The 18,084-nt window shown below is 38.7% G+C and overlaps 3 protein-coding genes and 1 long non-coding RNA gene across 4 annotated transcripts; 1 reads left to right on the plus strand and 3 right to left on the minus strand.

Moving 5' to 3' along the window:
* Positions 1–1,213: 1,213 nt before the first annotated feature.
* On the minus strand, positions 1,214–1,928 carry LOC125491370. Its single transcript, XR_007268275.1, has 2 exons — positions 1,765–1,928; positions 1,214–1,671 (listed from the first exon to the last, which is right to left on the minus strand). It is a non-coding gene; the product is annotated as an uncharacterized LOC125491370 (long non-coding RNA).
* A 2,351-nt stretch (positions 1,929–4,279) lies between these two features.
* LOC105394784 (nuclear speckle splicing regulatory protein 1) lies at positions 4,280–8,324 on the plus strand. The gene is made up of 5 exons (XM_011566702.3): positions 4,280–4,489; positions 4,859–5,009; positions 5,501–5,704; positions 5,832–5,997; positions 7,586–8,324. The coding sequence occupies exons 1-5, from the start codon at positions 4,479–4,481 to the stop codon at positions 8,155–8,157; spliced, it is 1,104 nt and encodes a 367-aa protein (XP_011565004.3). The 5' UTR covers positions 4,280–4,478; the 3' UTR covers positions 8,158–8,324.
* On the minus strand, positions 8,316–16,876 carry LOC105394785 (negative elongation factor D). The gene is made up of 13 exons (XM_011566703.3): positions 16,645–16,876; positions 15,791–16,016; positions 15,403–15,512; positions 15,119–15,226; positions 14,879–15,028; positions 14,652–14,782; positions 11,735–11,922; positions 11,141–11,304; positions 10,574–10,650; positions 9,976–10,186; positions 9,450–9,590; positions 8,837–8,966; positions 8,316–8,447 (listed from the first exon to the last, which is right to left on the minus strand). Exons 1-13 carry the CDS (start codon positions 16,705–16,707, stop codon positions 8,416–8,418), a joined length of 1,731 nt encoding a protein of 576 aa, XP_011565005.1. The 5' UTR covers positions 16,708–16,876; the 3' UTR covers positions 8,316–8,415.
* On the minus strand, positions 12,598–14,435 carry LOC125491371. The gene is made up of 2 exons (XM_048633167.1): positions 13,429–14,435; positions 12,598–12,823 (listed from the first exon to the last, which is right to left on the minus strand). Exons 1-2 carry the CDS (start codon positions 14,273–14,275, stop codon positions 12,810–12,812), a joined length of 861 nt encoding a protein of 286 aa, XP_048489124.1. The 5' UTR covers positions 14,276–14,435; the 3' UTR covers positions 12,598–12,809.
* Positions 16,877–18,084: the final 1,208 nt, after the last annotated feature.

Raw genomic sequence — 18,084 nt, forward strand, 5'->3', positions numbered from 1 at the left:
GTGTGTCGGCATCTCAGTTTATTCTCAGTACCGTCGCGTCGGTCGACATTGTCGTTGCCCGATGCCCGAGAGAGAAAAAAACTTTTGACTTGACTTTGAAAAGTGTACTCTGTGTTGCATTCCTTTTTTTAATCTGTCCTGCTGGGTGATTTTCTATCTCGGGTGTCATGGACTCGCGATTTCCAACCGTACAAATCTATGATGGGTTTCTGACCATCTTTTGGCATCGGCTATCTCGGTCATGATCACTGAACGAATAGTGGGTATGAGATTTATCGATACATTAGAGGTTGCAAAATTTTTGTGAAAATATTCTGTGATTTGGTTAGCCGACTAAATGAAAACTTCATTTCACTTCAAACTACGACTACTGCATTTATCAAATCTTTAATTTGCCGCATTATTTAGAAAAATGGCGATACTGGAAGCTATTGTCAAATGATTGTCAAAACAAACTGCAACGAACCATCCAAAACAGAGATTGATTTTGGTGTGTGTTTTTTTATAATTACCTGACTCCTGGGTTTTAATTGTTCATTATATCTAAGGTAAGTACATAATTAACGTATTATTATTAAAATTTTAAACTTAGTCATACACAGAACGAAATATGGGAATTTTTTACAAAGTCGTGAAAAATGAACATTTATTGTACTTAATAAAAGCATTGAAATCAATGATTTCTAGTACGATACGCTAGTAATATAAGTCGATGATTGAGATCTAACACTTGGTACTGGGAACTCAGTTATTAAAAGTAGATTGATCACTGAGCCATTAAATAATCTTCACATTTGTGCAGGTTGTGCTTGTTAGTAATATTTTTGTGAGGCATATGTGCCAAGAAAAAAGATTGAATAGGACATTAATATTGTATTTTATTTCCAGGATGGCGCCTTTAAGAAAAGTCTCAGATCGACAAATGGACATTTTGTTGGAGTTCGTTGAAAGACATAAAGAGCTTGCTGTTGGCCGGTACCCTCCCGGCCCACTAGGCATACAATACAATTATATGAATTATATTCAATTGGGTCTGGAGTTACAAAAACTGGTCAAAAATTCTGACGGGCATTCACATGTAAAGTGGCAATGTGCAATCATAACTTAAAGGTTAAAGTAGAAAAATTATTTTAATAATGATTATAGTAAGACTGGTAGAAGCTAAATGTGAAAGGAAGTTATGTGATTTAAAATCAAAAATAAAAGCTATTAATATAAATTGTGTTTTTTATTACTAAATTATACATATACAGCAAAAATCAGCCTATCAGAGTCAGGTTATTTTAGTTCCTTGAAATTCACAGCCTCTGGACAAGGTTGGCCCTCATGCGCCCTGCATCTGCATCAGCAGCACCATAAGCCACGTTACCAATATGCTGCACCCGAATGTTACCAGCAGCAGGCAAGTTGTCGTCACTGGTATATTGTGTGCATTTGCTATATTGTGTAGTACACAGTAGTCATTTACTATTTTCGCAGCTTTGGTGGGCTCATAGTGAAGCACACGAAGTGCCAGCAAACATCTCCAGCGTGTTTTAAGGGCCCCAATGCACCGCTCCACAGTATTTCTGACACGGCAGTGTAGATCAGTGTAGTGTTCTTCTGGGGATCCTACAGCTGCATTGAGGATAGGTGTTAACATCCATGGCCGTATAGCATAACCAGAGTCCCCTGAAACCAATTTTAAAACAACAGTTAGGTACCTATACTTACTAAAAAAAACAAATACCTACTGAAATAATTTCCTTCTAACTAATTACTTACTATTTACTAATTATGGAAGACCAAAAATTTGCAAGATTCACAAAACAAACATCAAAGAAATATTATTTTGTTCAAGATCACAAGAAGACTTCAACGTCACAATTTAAAAAAAAAACGTTATTTTCTACATTCTATGGTGACTCTATGGTTTAAAAGCTACTATTTACTAGTTGCCCAAGACAAGACGGTTGGCCAACCCAAATTATATGATACAAAATACCAATCTCGGGTTTCGATAAAATATTCGCATACAAAATTTTAACAAGATGGCGGCCGGTGGGTATTGAAGCCCATACCAACTATGACGTCATTATTCGACCCCAACCGAACATACACAATACGAATAGTGTCAAAATTTGCTTTTTGACAGTAAGATCACGGTGAAGAGAGTTATCAACGAGATAGAAAATAGCCCTGCTGGGTGATTTTCTATCTCGGGTGTCATGGACTCGCGATTTCCAACCGTACAAATCTATGATGGGTTTCTGACCATCTTTTGGCATCGGCTATCTCGGTCATGATCACTGAACGAATAGTGGGTATGAGATTTATCGATACATTAGAGGTTGCAAAATTTTTGTGAAAATATTCTGTGATTTGGTTAGCCGACTAAATGAAAACTTCATTTCACTTCAAACTACGACTACTGCATTTATCAAATCTTTAATTTGCCGCATTATTTAGAAAAATGGCGATACTGGAAGCTATTGTCAAATGATTGTCAAAACAAACTGCAACGAACCATCCAAAACAGAGATTGATTTTGGTGTGTGTTTTTTTATAATTACCTGACTCCTGGGTTTTAATTGTTCATTATATCTAAGGTAAGTACATAATTAACGTATTATTATTAAAATTTTAAACTTAGTCATACACAGAACGAAATATGGGAATTTTTTACAAAGTCGTGAAAAATGAACATTTATTGTACTTAATAAAAGCATTGAAATCAATGATTTCTAGTACGATACGCTAGTAATATAAGTCGATGATTGAGATCTAACACTTGGTACTGGGAACTCAGTTATTAAAAGTAGATTGATCACTGAGCCATTAAATAATCTTCACATTTGTGCAGGTTGTGCTTGTTAGTAATATTTTTGTGAGGCATATGTGCCAAGAAAAAAGATTGAATAGGACATTAATATTGTATTTTATTTCCAGGATGGCGCCTTTAAGAAAAGTCTCAGATCGACAAATGGACATTTTGTTGGAGTTCGTTGAAAGACATAAAGAGCTTGCTGTTGGCCGGTACCCTCCCGGCCCACTAGGCATACAATACAATTATATGAATTATATTCAATTGGGTCTGGAGTTACAAAAACTGGTCAAAAATTCTGACGGGCATTCACATGTAAAGTGGCAATGTGCAATCATAACTTAAAGGTTAAAGTAGAAAAATTATTTTAATAATGATTATAGTAAGACTGGTAGAAGCTAAATGTGAAAGGAAGTTATGTGATTTAAAATCAAAAATAAAAGCTATTAATATAAATTGTGTTTTTTATTACTAAATTATACATATACAGCAAAAATCAGCCTATCAGAGTCAGGTTATTTTAGTTCCTTGAAATTCACAGCCTCTGGACAAGGTTGGCCCTCATGCGCCCTGCATCTGCATCAGCAGCACCATAAGCCACGTTACCAATATGCTGCACCCGAATGTTACCAGCAGCAGGCAAGTTGTCGTCACTGGTATATTGTGTGCATTTGCTATATTGTGTAGTACACAGTAGTCATTTACTATTTTCGCAGCTTTGGTGGGCTCATAGTGAAGCACACGAAGTGCCAGCAAACATCTCCAGCGTGTTTTAAGGGCCCCAATGCACCGCTCCACAGTATTTCTGACACGGCAGTGTAGATCAGTGTAGTGTTCTTCTGGGGATCCTACAGCTGCATTGAGGATAGGTGTTAACATCCATGGCCGTATAGCATAACCAGAGTCCCCTGAAACCAATTTTAAAACAACAGTTAGGTACCTATACTTACTAAAAAAAACAAATACCTACTGAAATAATTTCCTTCTAACTAATTACTTACTATTTACTAATTATGGAAGACCAAAAATTTGCAAGATTCACAAAACAAACATCAAAGAAATATTATTTTGTTCAAGATCACAAGAAGACTTCAACGTCACAATTTAAAAAAAAAACGTTATTTTCTACATTCTATGGTGACTCTATGGTTTAAAAGCTACTATTTACTAGTTGCCCAAGACAAGACGGTTGGCCAACCCAAATTATATGATACAAAATACCAATCTCGGGTTTCGATAAAATATTCGCATACAAAATTTTAACAAGATGGCGGCCGGTGGGTATTGAAGCCCATACCAACTATGACGTCATTATTCGACCCCAACCGAACATACACAATACGAATAGTGTCAAAATTTGCTTTTTGACAGTAAGATCACGGTGAAGAGAGTTATCAACGAGATAGAAAATAGCCCAGCTGACCTCAGAATAATATTGACTGACGTAAATGACGATGAGGACGTGCGATGTGACGGTGACGTTTGTTGGTTTGTTGATGCTTGTGCTATGTGCTTGACTGCTTGCATTTGTATTGAATTTAAGCAATTTTTGTGTGGTAAATAAAATCCGTACATTTATTTCATATTTCGAAATTATTATAAATTATAGTACTTGAATTGAAAATATAATACTATTGAGTATCGTCAAGCAACTAACCTACTCTGAAAATTGAAGATGTCAAACAAGTAAGTCTACCTATCTAAGTGATGAATGGAAATCTCCTCGGCAACATGATCATCATCAGGGCATGAAAATCACAATCATCAGCTGTATAACCGTACATCTTTTTATATCTTTCAATTCTCCTTTTAGGAGTGTTGTGGCTTAGCAGATGATAGTGTCAGTTAGATAGCAAACAAAATTCCAACAGTATTTAGGTGGAATTTCACCAAACGCTAAACATATTTAGTTGCCTGTCAAACGTCTGTCAGTTAGTACAAAATGTATTTAAAATTTGATTTAGCGTTTGGTAAAAGTGACCCTTAGCTATGTTTTATTATGTGAAACTACATCTTGTTTGTATTCTTTATCAAAGATCACCACTTTATTTCTAGGTATGGATTAATATTGCCAGAAAAAAGCAACCAAAAAAATTTGACATTCCAAGCCAAGCGGAATGTATTTGGAGAGGAATCGGACTCGGAAGAAGAAGATAATAAAAAATCTTCTTTGTTGCTACAACCTAGTCATAATATTAATAGACAGGTATGAAGTATAAAACTCAAGGCTTTCCTGTGAAAATTTATAATATTTCCTATATTTTAAAATGATCTCTGTATACAGTAGGGCCTCGATAACCCGTACCCAGGTTTATCCGATTGCCTCTGTAATCCGAACTGGGTTTGGTTGATGAATAGGACTTTTCCTTACCCGAAAACAGGATACTGGGTAATTTGTGGGACAGAGCCTTTGTTTGGTGAATACCTAGAACCCATCAGAGTAAAATAGGCCACTTTAATAATGAGTAACTTGTGTAAAAAATGGTTTAAATATTTACATTAGCAAACCTCAATACATAGGTAATATTATAACAAAATATATGGGATTTTTTTTGTGTACTATAATCCGAATGCTCTATGAGTCCGAACAGTGGTTATGTTTTGGTGTTTGGTGTTTCGGAGGCTCTACTGTACTTAATAAATCATTCATTTACAAAATATATATGCTAAAATTGTTTATTGATATCATGATTTTAGGCCAAAATAAGTCAAGAGAAAGCTGTCTTAGAAGACCCTACTGTTTATCAATATGACGAAATTTATGATTCAATGGTCAGTGAAAAGAAGGGAAGTTCAACTAAAAGCAAAGAAGAAAAAGTTAAGAAGCCTAAATATATTGAAAATCTGCTTAAAACTGCAAACAAAAGAAAAATAGAAAATGAACGAAGAATAGAGAGACAGGTAATAATAATATTAATATAAATGATACTATTAAATAATAATGTCACAAATGTATTTAATTTGAATTTAAATAAATGTACTTTGAAACTGTAACATTATATAAAATTTTATGATAACTTTCACCCAGGTTCAAAAGGAACGAGAAAAAGAAGGTGATGAATTTGCAGACAAGGAGGTGTTTGTTACTTCTGCATACAAAAAGAAATTAGAAGAGTTGCGCCAAGAAGAAGAAAAAGAAAAACGTGAAGAATATTTGGAAAATATTGGAGATGTGACCAAGCAAAGCGATTTAGGTAAATTATTTGATAATGTGTTTGTTATTCTGTATTACTAATAATCAGAATTTATGAGCATATTCTAAATACTTCATGGTATGTCATGTATATTCTAGGGGCCACTTGCACCAACATATTAAATCAAGTTTTAGTGTTAAATCTCGATTTAGTGTCAAATATAATTTATATGGACTGACGTTTCTTAAATTGAGATTTGACACTAAATCTAGATTTAATATGTTTCTGCAAGTGGCCCTAAGAGTGACTTGTACAGAAAAAATAAATATGTTTAAATCAGGTTAAATACACTGTACTAGTGTTACCTGTACCTAGTGTACCCTAAATGTTCATAAACTGTACCTACTTAAACTAATAGGAAAATATAATAGGGGGAATTATAAAACGAGCGAACAAAAAAAAACTTTGCGACTGATGATGACATACTGTTTTAATAACTTGAGCGGTATGAATTTGAGTAAGCGAAAAATTAACTAAACTGACGACGAATATTGATTTATAATAAAATCCAGAACGAGCTTACAAAAAGTGGACTGTGATAAATCCATTTCAGATATTAAAATTTTATCCGAGCGACTTAATTACTAAGTGAGCGACTGGAAATACAGAGAGGGCAACTTCAATATTAAGATATATTCGATTTTTCTAAGTGAGTGTCTATACTTAGCGAACTACTAAAAAGTTCACTTTGAGCAAAGTTTTGTATGCTGCTTTATTAATTATTATTGGATACTGATATTCTATTTGAGGGCTTATGTTTTTTTATTTTGATACACTTTTTAATGAAAACTACAGATTTTTAAATGCACTGGCAAAAAGGATCGTGCGACTGTCCCGAATTTTTCAATAGATATGTATGCAAACACGTTTTGGGGCTATCAATTCGGCTCAAACTAACAACACCACCACTGGAAGGAAAATGATACCCATTGGACAAAAAAGAAAATAAGTCCAAGCCCGCACTTATTTACCAGTGACGATGAGTAGTAGGGCTCCTCATACCTATCAATGTTTCTTAGTATTAATAACAAGTTTTTTTTTTAGTTGACTGAAGCGTCTTATTTAAATTTTTGCATATTATTTTATTTTTATGGAGTACTTTGTTTTATTTAATTACCCTTATATTTCAATAATAAAATTTCTCAACTAATAGAATAGTGTTTCTTCAAATAGTTATTTCATATTATTTTTATTTTTTAAATGTGAGCTCTATTCTATTCTATTCTATTAGTGTATTTTTCAAAGTGGTTTTTGTATTCGAAACACTTCATTTAAGATAAAATGCCGCTCAGTATAAAAAATACATTTGCCAAATATTGAAAAAAATGCAGGACGTAACGTTGACACTCAAACAAATATTAGGTCGCTCAAATATTATGAAGCTGCTCATTTTGTATTTTAAGTAACTCAAATTAATGTTTGTAAGTTGCTGTTCTGTTGATTTCTCGTCACTCGCAGTCAGTCGCTCACTTAGTAATTCTATAACCCAAATTAATTAATTTTGAGACTTAGAACTGTTATTTACAGTCACTCGTTTTATTGCTACCCATATAATAGTACCTATTGTATATTGTTTCAATTATTTTAGGAGGATTCTACCGTCATCTGTATGAACAAAGAGTTGGTTCTGATAAAGAAAAACCAGAAGCAGAGTGTAACAAGGACGAAAAGGTTACAAAACCATCTCCTAAAAAAGAAGCTGATATAAAAAGTAACAGTAACAACAAAAAGAGTAGGAATTACAGAAAAAGGAAATCATGTGAAAGCAATCCTATGTTATCTGAAGGAGAAATAGCTGAAACAGATGATGAGATAAACCGTGTTAACTTAGATGATATTAGAGCAGCAAAGAAGAGTAAGGTTGATGAGAACTTAGATGCTGATTCAGATTTCTCTGTAGATGACCCTAGTAGTGACGATGATACTGACAAGGGAGAAAAGGATATTAAAAAAGATGATGCCAAGAAATTAAAGGATGCAGATGTGAAACAAAGTGAGAGCATTACTGAAAAACCTGAAGTAAAAGCACCAATTGTAGCAGTTGAGCCTGTAAAGGAACCTAAAGTCAAAATTGATTTATGGAAAAAGAGAACAGTTGGAGAAGTGTTTGATCAGGCATTAAAAAGATATTATGAAAGAAAATCGGCTAGAGGTTACTAATTTAAGTATACCTTGGCTAGTAGCATAATTTTAGCATAGCGCTCACTCATATCGCGCAGCCTCAAGAGCGAGCGCGACGTAGAACTTTTGTCACGTCTTAAATGCGCCCCATACTAGCCCTTCTGATTATACTAAAATGATCATTGATAATAGATACGTTTAACTAATATGATTGTTTTATTAATTCTACATGCATGTTTACAAACACGTTGTCTTAAATCTTTCAGTAGATCATTTTCATAAAGTCTTATTTCCTCTTCAAACCACGACATAGTGAGCCTTGCAGTGAACTGAAACAAAGAAAAATCTTACTAATAATCAAATAATGCTGTTTTATAAATTTCCCAAAAAAACTAAGGGTGCTTTGCACAACAAAGATAATCAAAATTAAGGATGACCTGTGCAACAAAGTTAATCAAAATTAAATCTATGATCTCTTGTTCTGACATTATACTGTCAGAAACAATTTAATTGTGATTAACTTTGTTGTGCAAGCCGCCCTTAAAATAGTAGCATCGGTAAATAGGAAGAAACTTGTTTTTTTATGCATATTTATCTGCGAATTCGCCACTAGTTGCGTTAGGGTCGAAGTGCATCGAAGCGTCTATTAAAAACTGAACATAATCAATCAATATAGGTATCTGAAATTAGTCGAAGACATTTTGTTCTTGTGGCTAACCTATGAACTCGGACACGGGGTCGTTCTCGCCCTCGGCGCGCATGGTGCCCGTGATCTCCTCGTTCTCCACCATGGGCAGCACCAGCTGCACGAACTCGGGCGTGTAGGGCGGCGCTATGGCGTCTAGTACCTGTAGGACAATCACATTATTGAACTACATGATCTTGAACCTTAGACAAGTAAACCACAGTGGTTGACATATATCTCTGTCTTGAACACATTAGGGGTTGATGCGTTCCCTTTGGCGTATAGTAGTCTATCGACAGCGTACACATGCAAGCGCAAGCTTCGATACCCCAAAGCCTAAAGGCCTTCAAAATGCCTAAAGTGTTCAAGTTCTATGGCTAGATTTCGTCCAACGGTTCGGTGCTGACGTTCGTTCGGTAGAGCGTACCGATTATTTTATAGGTGCGGGTGGAGTGTGCCAAACCCGCGCGCCACCATTAGTGCGCACTGTGGCATTTTTTTGATATTAGTCTATCGCAGAGTTTCAGCATTTAGGTTTTGTTGCGAATCCTCTGTTAATTCTGTTGGGTTTGACTACAGTGGTAAAAGGATTGGCCGGTCAGATTAGCGATGAGTTGTTAAGTCACTAGAGACTCAAAGCACTTACCTCTGTGATGAAGTATCGTATGAGCGAGATGTCGGTGTCGCCGCGCATCCAGCACATCTTGACGTAGCGCAGCACGGGCACCACGCAGCCGCGGCTCAGCAGGTTCACCATGCGGTCCAGCAGCATCTTACGCAGCTCCAACTGGGATTTACAATAAATTTGTGAAGTTAAGTAACTAAAAACCTTTTTTTTCATTTAAGTATTAAATCTACCTAGCACGGGGCGCAAGGAACAAGCCGTGAAAATCCTGCGTTTTGTTTTGCTCATATTGCGACCCGTAACTTTGTTAGTGCCTCTTCCTTCATATCAATGAGTTCAACATGGAGATCACAATACTATCTTTTTGTCGTAAGCTTAAATTTACTTAGAAGATCAGTGTGAAGTAGGACACTGTACACCGGACTATGTATTTGTATAGAGTAAATATATCAGCTCTCCAATACTCCTCTTCTCTTCCTAGCTTCGGGTCGGATGGCAGTGTGTGATATGACCCCACACATTTATTCATTTACGCCCACACACACACCTGCACCAGTATCTCCAGGTCGTCCTGGCTGGACTCGAACAGGCGCACCAGCAGGCGCAGCAGCCGGCGGTGCAGCAGCGGGTGGCACGACGCGACCTCGTCCAGCAGCGCCAGGTGCAGCGGGCAGTGCTCCGTGCTCAGCTTGAAGTAGGAAGGTTCCGTGGTGACGCATTCCACCCAGACTAGTACGCCCATGCCTACGACTGGGAAGCTGCGGGGGAAAGAGGCGGTTATTCGAGGGTTGTGGCCGACTCTTATGTTAAGTTTCTCGTAGATACCATACTTAGTAATAATATGTAGGTAGGCACTAATGTAGGTAATATGAATTTACGTATGTGAACCCACCAACCTGCAGTGGGCCAAACTTAGAAAGGCGGTTTAGACCATGGGGATATGCACAAAGATTCCATTGCAGTTACTTACAACCCCACAGAGAATAGAATGTAAATAATGTATTGTTGGGAGCGAACGACGACGACGGATGGATTAACAAAGTTTGATGTTAAAGTAAACAGATGCTATTCACAAACGTTTCTATCTAATTTTTTCCTCCCTTGATTCATTTATCTTCGTCATAATGATGAGTGTGTGTACTCACCGGATGCAGTGGTAGAGCGTGGGCAGCTCGGCGATGAGCTCGCTGGAGCTGGCCGAGCTGCACACCACGACGTGCACCTGCACAGTACAACAACATCATCATGGGCCTTATATTAGGTATGTCTATAACAGAAGATTTCATTAGTGTCTGGAACATGATGTTTCGTGGCTACACCACCAACATCAATACAAGCTATACACGCCGTCCATGTTATCACCAAGAGGTTGGTCTTCCGACGTTGAGGAATGACTGAGGGGCTGTGAGTGTGATTGCTGGGCATAGAAACATAAACAAATGCCCATCATTGAAAAATTATTGGCTGAAAATGAATACATAAAGATTATTTTTTTGTCTATGGTTATGGTGACGCTGAGGGTCACGAAAATCTTCAGGTACTCATTAGGCGCCGGTTAGGGCCTGTACACAAAACTGTGAATTGGCGCGATGCGAGTTCGCAATCGTGACGTAACGCTCTCTCTTATGGAACACCTGCGAGTTGGAGGGAGACCTTTTTGCGATGCGAATTCGCAGTTTTGTGTACGGGCCCTGTCTTAGATAAAGGTGTACCTTCTCAATAGCCTGCACGGTGGACTTGAGCTCGTCCTTGGGCGGTCTCGGCGCGCCGCGGCCCTCGCACACGCACGCCGCGTACGCCAGCAGGAACATGTACTTGGACTTGTGCTCCGGGTTCAGCTTCGTGTTCGACTTGAAGAGAGAGTCCACCAGCAGCTCTGCAAGTTTATTTGGTGTGCTGTTATGGAACCAGTATTATTCCCTAGAATAGTGGCTTATTAGTTATAAGAAAGCACTATGACGTAGGTATACCATGAGAGCGTGGTTAAATTCTTAAAATATTAAAGAACTGACTCTCATTATAAACGAGGGACTCTTTATTAGTGTCATGTGCACGCAGCGCGAATGGGACAGATAGCATTCCATACTATGAGTTTACGAGACATATTTCTTTCTCAACGCGAAAGTTTGTAAGTATGGATGTTTGTTGGTTACTCTGTTATAAAAAATGGCTGTACCAATTTTTAAGAAATTTTACATGTAGGAAGCCGATACCCTGGATTAACACATAGGCTATATGACTTTTCAAGGCTAAGTTAAGCCCTTAGGCAACAGCAAGGCATGAGAATAAACCCATCCAACTCTCACCAAGGAACCTCGGTATCCTCAGCAGGTGCACGGGCGGCGGGTCGGGCTGCGTGTACGCGCGGTACAGCAGCGAGATGTCGGCCGGGTTGAGCGCGCCGCGGGACAACATGGCCGCCAGCGCCGTGCGCGCGCCGCGCCACTGCTCGCCGCCTGTTAGCGCCAGTGTGATGGGCGTCACGTCGTGCCCGCTGGAATTAGTTATTATTAGCTCGTATGTCCACACATATGCCTCTTCATCCTACAGCCACTATCAGATTAAGCTCGTACGTATGGCGCTATGTGACTAAGGTCCGTAGGTCTAGCGAACCGGATGGCCTCTCACGATACGATTGCCAGTTCATGATCACGGCTCGAGAACTCCACCAGCACCAAATATAAGTGTTACTGTCTAAGAGAAGTGGTGCATTTGCAATAAGTATTTGTTATAACTGATGTGAGGTGATAAGAGAAACAACCGATAACGTTTAGCTCGTGTATTCGACTGAGGTTTCGCCGCCAGAGGGACGCAGCCGCTCTGTCTACTTATCACACTACCTACTTATAGATATAACATCCCTCCCACAATAATTAAAAGAACTGCTTATAATTAATCAAATTACGAGTGCGCTTAGGTCGCTGTTGAGGAGCCACATCGGCAGGTTCATCCTCACAGTCAGCCCAGGGCTCGGCGCCCTCGGCGCGCGTTGGCGCGGCGCTAGGCTCACACGCCGCAGCTGGTACAGCTGATGATGATGATGACTCAGGGTCAGCGCTTGCCGGGCGAATAGGCATAGAACTACTACTAACAACAGAAGATGGCATAACAAATGCCGGAATAGGAACTTCCTCACTATTAATAACATCTTTAGAAATACAATTATTCTTATCATCTAATTCCTCCCCCTTATATTTTAATAATTGGTTTACATGTTTTTTCTCGGTACACTGAAGATCATTGATATAAACTATGTATAATGACGAACCAATTTTACTTTTAATAACACCTTTGGTCCATTGAGACTTTTTGTTTTTATACACTTTTACAAGCACTGTCTCATTCACATTGAAATTGACGTCACGCATTCCGTTATAGTTCTCACATTGTAAGGACTGGTTTAATTTAACATTTTTGTTAAGTGCTGAGTCAGTTGCTGAAGACGATGTACCCGGTGTAATGAGATCTAATCTACATCTCAAGTTATGTCCGAATAATATTTCAGAAGGAGACAGGTTGGTTGTGGAATGTTTGGAATTTCGGTATATTAGTAAAAACTCTTGTAATTTTAAGTTTAAATCCCGTAAGTTGGATCCAGATAAAATAATTGATTTAATTGCTTTTTTTAAAATTTTAACGTAGCTTTCAGCTTGGCCGTTGCTCTGAGGATTGTAAGCTGGAGATGTTAAATGTGTAATTCCATTTCGATAACAAAATTCCCTGAATTCCGAGGAGACAAAGGATTTTTTTTTACTCTTATATGTAAATGGCAATGTTATTAATCCTAGTGTAACAATATTACTACCATTGTAACTTTGTAAATAAATATTGCTCGGTTTAAGTTGTAAGTGGCCGAAATGTGAATTATATACCTGTTCAGATAAAACCGTTACAGCCGAGCCTGTATCAATCTCGAAACTTAAATTGATTCCATTAACCAACACTGACTCCTTCATAGGTTCTCCTTTACAAGTACGTATGTTATAAATAATTCTCTTACCATCGTCCTCGTTACAACTGGCCGAGCACTCAACAAAATGTTGCCGCACTAGGTTTTTCCCTGGGCACACCCTACGAAGGTGACCCTTAACACCGCACTTTTTACACTTATAACGCGTAAACTTGCATGTAGGAAGCTGATGGCCCTCATAGCCACATGCTGAACAGGTGACAGGGCCTGCCGAGCCGCCACCGCCGTCGCGCGCGGCCTGGGTGCTACCCGGCGCGCGCGCGGCCGCCGTCCTCGGCGCCGCCGCCATCTTGAACACGTGCAGAGGATCTGGAGGCGCCGCCCCTGGAGCCGTCTGCCGCGAGCCCTCGCGCGCACACCTCACGCCTTCAGCCATCGCCAACGCCTTGCTCCACGTCAGCTCCTCCATCTCCAGCGTGAACAGTTTATCGCGCTCTGGACCAGGTGCCAAGCCCAGTACGAAGCGGTCTCGTATGGCGTCCTCGAACACAGCCTCTCCAAAGGCACAATGAGTCGCTAAGCCACGTACACGCGCCGCCCATTCTGCTAAGGATTCACCCGATGACTGCGTTGCCCCGTGGAATTTTGATCGCTCTGCGAAGCCACACTTCTTCGGTTGAAAGTGGCTATCAAGCAAAGCAATAACACTTGTATATGTAAGTGTTCCAACTTCCTTAGGCAAAGCTAAATCACGGAGAAGTCTGTAAGTTTGCTCCGCCAAACTACTTAGCAAGATGGCGCGTCGCTTTTTGCCGGTCTTTTCCTCCAACTCAACATCGTTAGCTAAAAACCACTGTTCTAGCCTATCTTTATAAATTATCCAATCGTGCACTTCATGGTTAAACACAGTTAATGTTCCAACTGATATTTTAGCCATTTTTAACGTTTATTTTGGACCTCGCCGCCACTTGTTATAACTGATGTGAGGTGATAAGAGAAACAACCGATAACGTTTAGCTCGTGTATTCGACTGAGGTTTCGCCGCCAGAGGGACGCAGCCGCTCTGTCTACTTATCACACTACCTACTTATAGATATAACAGTATTAAATGCGGGTAATAATAGCGGTAAAAGGATTAGTTAGTTGAGTCTTGGTCTAAACTCTAAATAATCAGGATGCATATTACGCAAGTTTTTTTGTGATCAGTGGTTGTGCACAATTTATGCTGCTCTGGGAGGCTCCTTGTGGAGATCACCATAGTGTTTTGATTGTATTTTGTTTAACCATATTTTCATAGCTTTTTTATTACCAACCTTTGTTGTGCACATTTGGTTATTTCTTGGCTGAGTCTCCTCATGATGATTCCTCCTCTGGGTTCCTGGGAGAGTATGTGCACAATCACTTGGCTGTACACGTAGGTGTGTGCTCCGTGGCAGACCATTTTCTGTGGATGAAAATATATTGATCCCATAAAAACTCATAATTATTGAGGTAAAAATATTACGATTATATTATTTTTTATTAGTATTATATTACTTACAGCACATTCGTTAACACTACTCTGCCAATCTTCTGAACTTTGAAGGAACCCGATTATAGAAGATTTTAGGACTCTAGAAAATACTTCTATTTGTTGGGCGGCTGTTGATATGCTTGTAATCTCTCCTTGGAAACCAGCATCAGAAATCAACTAAAATTAAAATAAGGAATAGGATTATGGACACTATTTTGCAAAGACACAAAAATATAATACTGTAGATTTCTACAGAGTGTTACTTGCCTTTATAGTGAAATTCAACATGAGACAATCAGGGTACTCCTCTGCAAGTCGGTAGATAAGAGATCGCCAAGTTGGGTGCTCTATCATTTCAGTCAGCCAGGCTGGAGTCTAGAATTAAAAACAATTATTTAAGTAATTGTGCAGAAGTTTAATTAAATTAGGTTATTTTCAAACTAACTTAATTTGCTCAACAGTGCATAATAATAAATATTAAAAAAATAGGTAGTTGTTTAATTATGTGTGTTTAAGTAACAATTATTGAGATTGATTATATCTTGACTTACTTCTCCTTCCTCTGTGAAAATTGTATCAGCTTTTTTGGGGTCAAATGTTTTTAAGATCATATCCTTTAAGTGATTTTCAACCATGGCTTGAACTTCTGTAACTTTCACACCTGAAATAGGATATTATTAATCACCTTATTGTACCATCTAAGAGTTGGGAATTAACTCTTTGAATGCCAACTATGCATGCAGGATTGGAGGATGCCAACTACAGATATATCCATATCAGCATTCTTTCGGTTAATTCTATAGGGTTGAAGATATTGTATTTCATCAGGTAAACCAACATCAAGCATCCTACTATGAATTTTACAGCAGACTATGTGGTAGACTTGATTGGTGCAGCTTGTTATAAATAGCAATCCTTTATAGAGTAAGTTATTGTTACCTCCAAGAATGAGCCATTCAGCTAGCAAGTTAGCCATCTGAGCTACAGCACTGTAATTGATGGATAATTGCTCAATAACTTGTTCGGGGTTCCCGCCAGCCTGGAAATATCGTTTCAGTTGTCCAAATATACCAGGTTCCATGATGTAATCAGGAGTTTTGAACTTTTCCAAGCACTCTTGTAATACTTCTTCAGGATTTTCAATAACATCTTCACCTCCTTCTTCCTGAAATATAATTAAGTTAATTAAATAAATGATATAAAGACAAGACGACCGAATGGCGTAGTGGTTAGTGACCCTGACTACTGAGCCGATGGTCCCGGGTTCGATTCCCGGCTGGGGCAGATATTTGTTTAAACACAGATATTTGTTCTCAGGTCTTGGATGTGCCCGTAAAATGGCAATAGGCCCGCCCCCTATTACATTGGGACTAACATACACTCTGGCGAAAAGTGGGTGCAGCAATGCACCTCTGCCTACCCCGCAAGGGAGTACATTAGTACAAGACGTGAGTGCGTGTTTTTTTTTTTTTTTTTTTTTTTTTATAAAGACAAATATGAAGCATCCACTAGTTTGCAGGTCCAAACTAGTAGTTACTTGATGGGGAAGCATAATAATTCAGAATACAGACAGCCTTCAGTCTAAAGGCTGTCTTATATTAAAATTATAACACAAGACATTCAGTGTGCTTGTCAACCAAATCACTACTTGTTGATCCGATAGTATCAGGAATTGTGAATAGTTGTTTCTGTCTAAAACGATCTATAAGTATGTATTTATTTCTTTATCTTTTTATTGCACAACTAACTAAAGTAAATTAGGTATAAATTCTAAAAAAGAAAAGCTGTAAAACCTCATAATGGCTTGGATGAGGGCCTTCCCAGTTGTTGCGTTCATCTTCATATTGACTCGGCATTTTAAATAGGTACGTGAATGTATGATTCAATAATATCGTTACTGCCCAGCATACAAAGTAATATGCATGCGCAACAACCACAAAATTACACTGGAAAATAAGTAAATTGTTAAATTAAACACAAAATAGTGCAGTTGTTTTGTTTTGTTTCTCTGATTCTCATGTCAGTTGTCGTTGTCATTGTCAAGTTGAGTTGTCATGTCAAACGCGCAAAGTACTCTGTGAACAAAAAAGGCAGCCTGGCAAATAAGTTAAGTGTAGAAAATAGAATGGTGCCCCGTAAAAGCTGATTGCACCTAGCCATTGTTATTTTCCTCCGCTCCACTGCTGCTGGCGCGTCATCAAGGAAGCATAAGTACTTCTCCAACGCGTCATAGAACGTCATAGAACCTGATGTACTGACCTCATAACTAAAACACCCCATTCACTTAACGCACCGCGAGCCGAGCCCCGAGCCGTACCATTCCGTGGACAAATCCGTCATCGCCCACACACTACACGAGCCCCGAGTTGCAGTCCAGTCGATTGTGAACTTTACGACCCTGCACAAGGAACATTTTAGTACTACTTTTGGCGCTCGAGACGGCGAGCGCCGCGCCGCGAGCCACACCCATGACCCACCAACCCATTCACGGGCGCGCCAATCCGCGGACTTGTCGCCAGCCACGTGGGGTCTTAACAGTACTTACTTTTTTTTTAAACTACTTTGTTTAGAACTTTATTACTCTATCTTTCAGGCCAACAAGCAACTCTATCCTCTAGTGGTCGTCTATACACTTCCTGTTTAATGCTTCTACCCACTTCTACGCTTTTCGTATTTGTGTAAGTATATTTGCCAAATCTGTATGTGTGGTCAGTATATTCGTCAAACAAGTTGCCTATTTGGTAAATATAGGGTGTAAATGACGTGCTCCCGAAAACTGAAACCATGTGATCTACTAGTCAAACTGAACAACTTTTCCCCTAGATAACATACCCTCAGAAATAAACTTTTTGGTAAAAATTAATGACATCATCAAAGTGAAAAGTGCAAAAAGTAAATAACGCCGAGCACAATAGCATTCGGCGCAAGTAGTTAAGTACTGATGAAAATTGATGTGCACAAGTGATATGACGAATGACGATGTCTCGACCGATGTCCGGTGACCCGAGTCGCTTGTTGTTTGTCTCCTATTACTAGCTAGTAGCTAGTGAGTAGTAAGAAGATTTTCTCTATGGGTAACTAGGTAGGAACTAGGAACGCAGTACGAGGGTAAGTATCTAGTGAATAGGGAGAAGGACACAGCAATGATGAATAAAGTTGGAACAATAAATCAATAAATTTATTCACATAACTTTTCTGGCGTATTGCCAATAAATATGAAGATACATAATAAG

Source organism: Plutella xylostella, chromosome 5, assembly GCF_932276165.1.
Source record: "Plutella xylostella chromosome 5, ilPluXylo3.1, whole genome shotgun sequence".
NCBI lineage: Eukaryota > Metazoa > Arthropoda > Insecta > Lepidoptera > Plutellidae > Plutella > Plutella xylostella.

Excerpts from the sequence above, each read along its gene's own strand:
- LOC105394784 (XM_011566702.3), top strand. Across the intron at positions 5,010-5,500 it reads GTCATAATATTAATAGACAG|GCCAAAATAAGTCAAGAGAA; the intron begins GTATGAAGTATA and ends TCATGATTTTAG. Across the intron at positions 5,998-7,585 it reads GACCAAGCAAAGCGATTTAG|GAGGATTCTACCGTCATCTG; the intron begins GTAAATTATTTG and ends CAATTATTTTAG.
- LOC125491371 (XM_048633167.1), bottom strand. The coding sequence starts at position 14,275 with ATGGCTAAAATATCAGTTGGAACATTAACTGTGTTTAACCATGAAGTG.
- LOC105394785 (XM_011566703.3), bottom strand. The coding sequence starts at position 16,707 with ATGCCGAGTCAATATGAAGATGAACGCAACAACTGGGAAGGCCCTCAT. Across the intron at positions 15,513-15,790 it reads TGAATGGCTCATTCTTGGAG|GTGTGAAAGTTACAGAAGTT; the intron begins GTAACAATAACT and ends ATCCTATTTCAG. Across the intron at positions 10,187-10,573 it reads ACGCTCTACCACTGCATCCG|CTTCCCAGTCGTAGGCATGG; the intron begins GTGAGTACACAC and ends TTTCCCCCGCAG.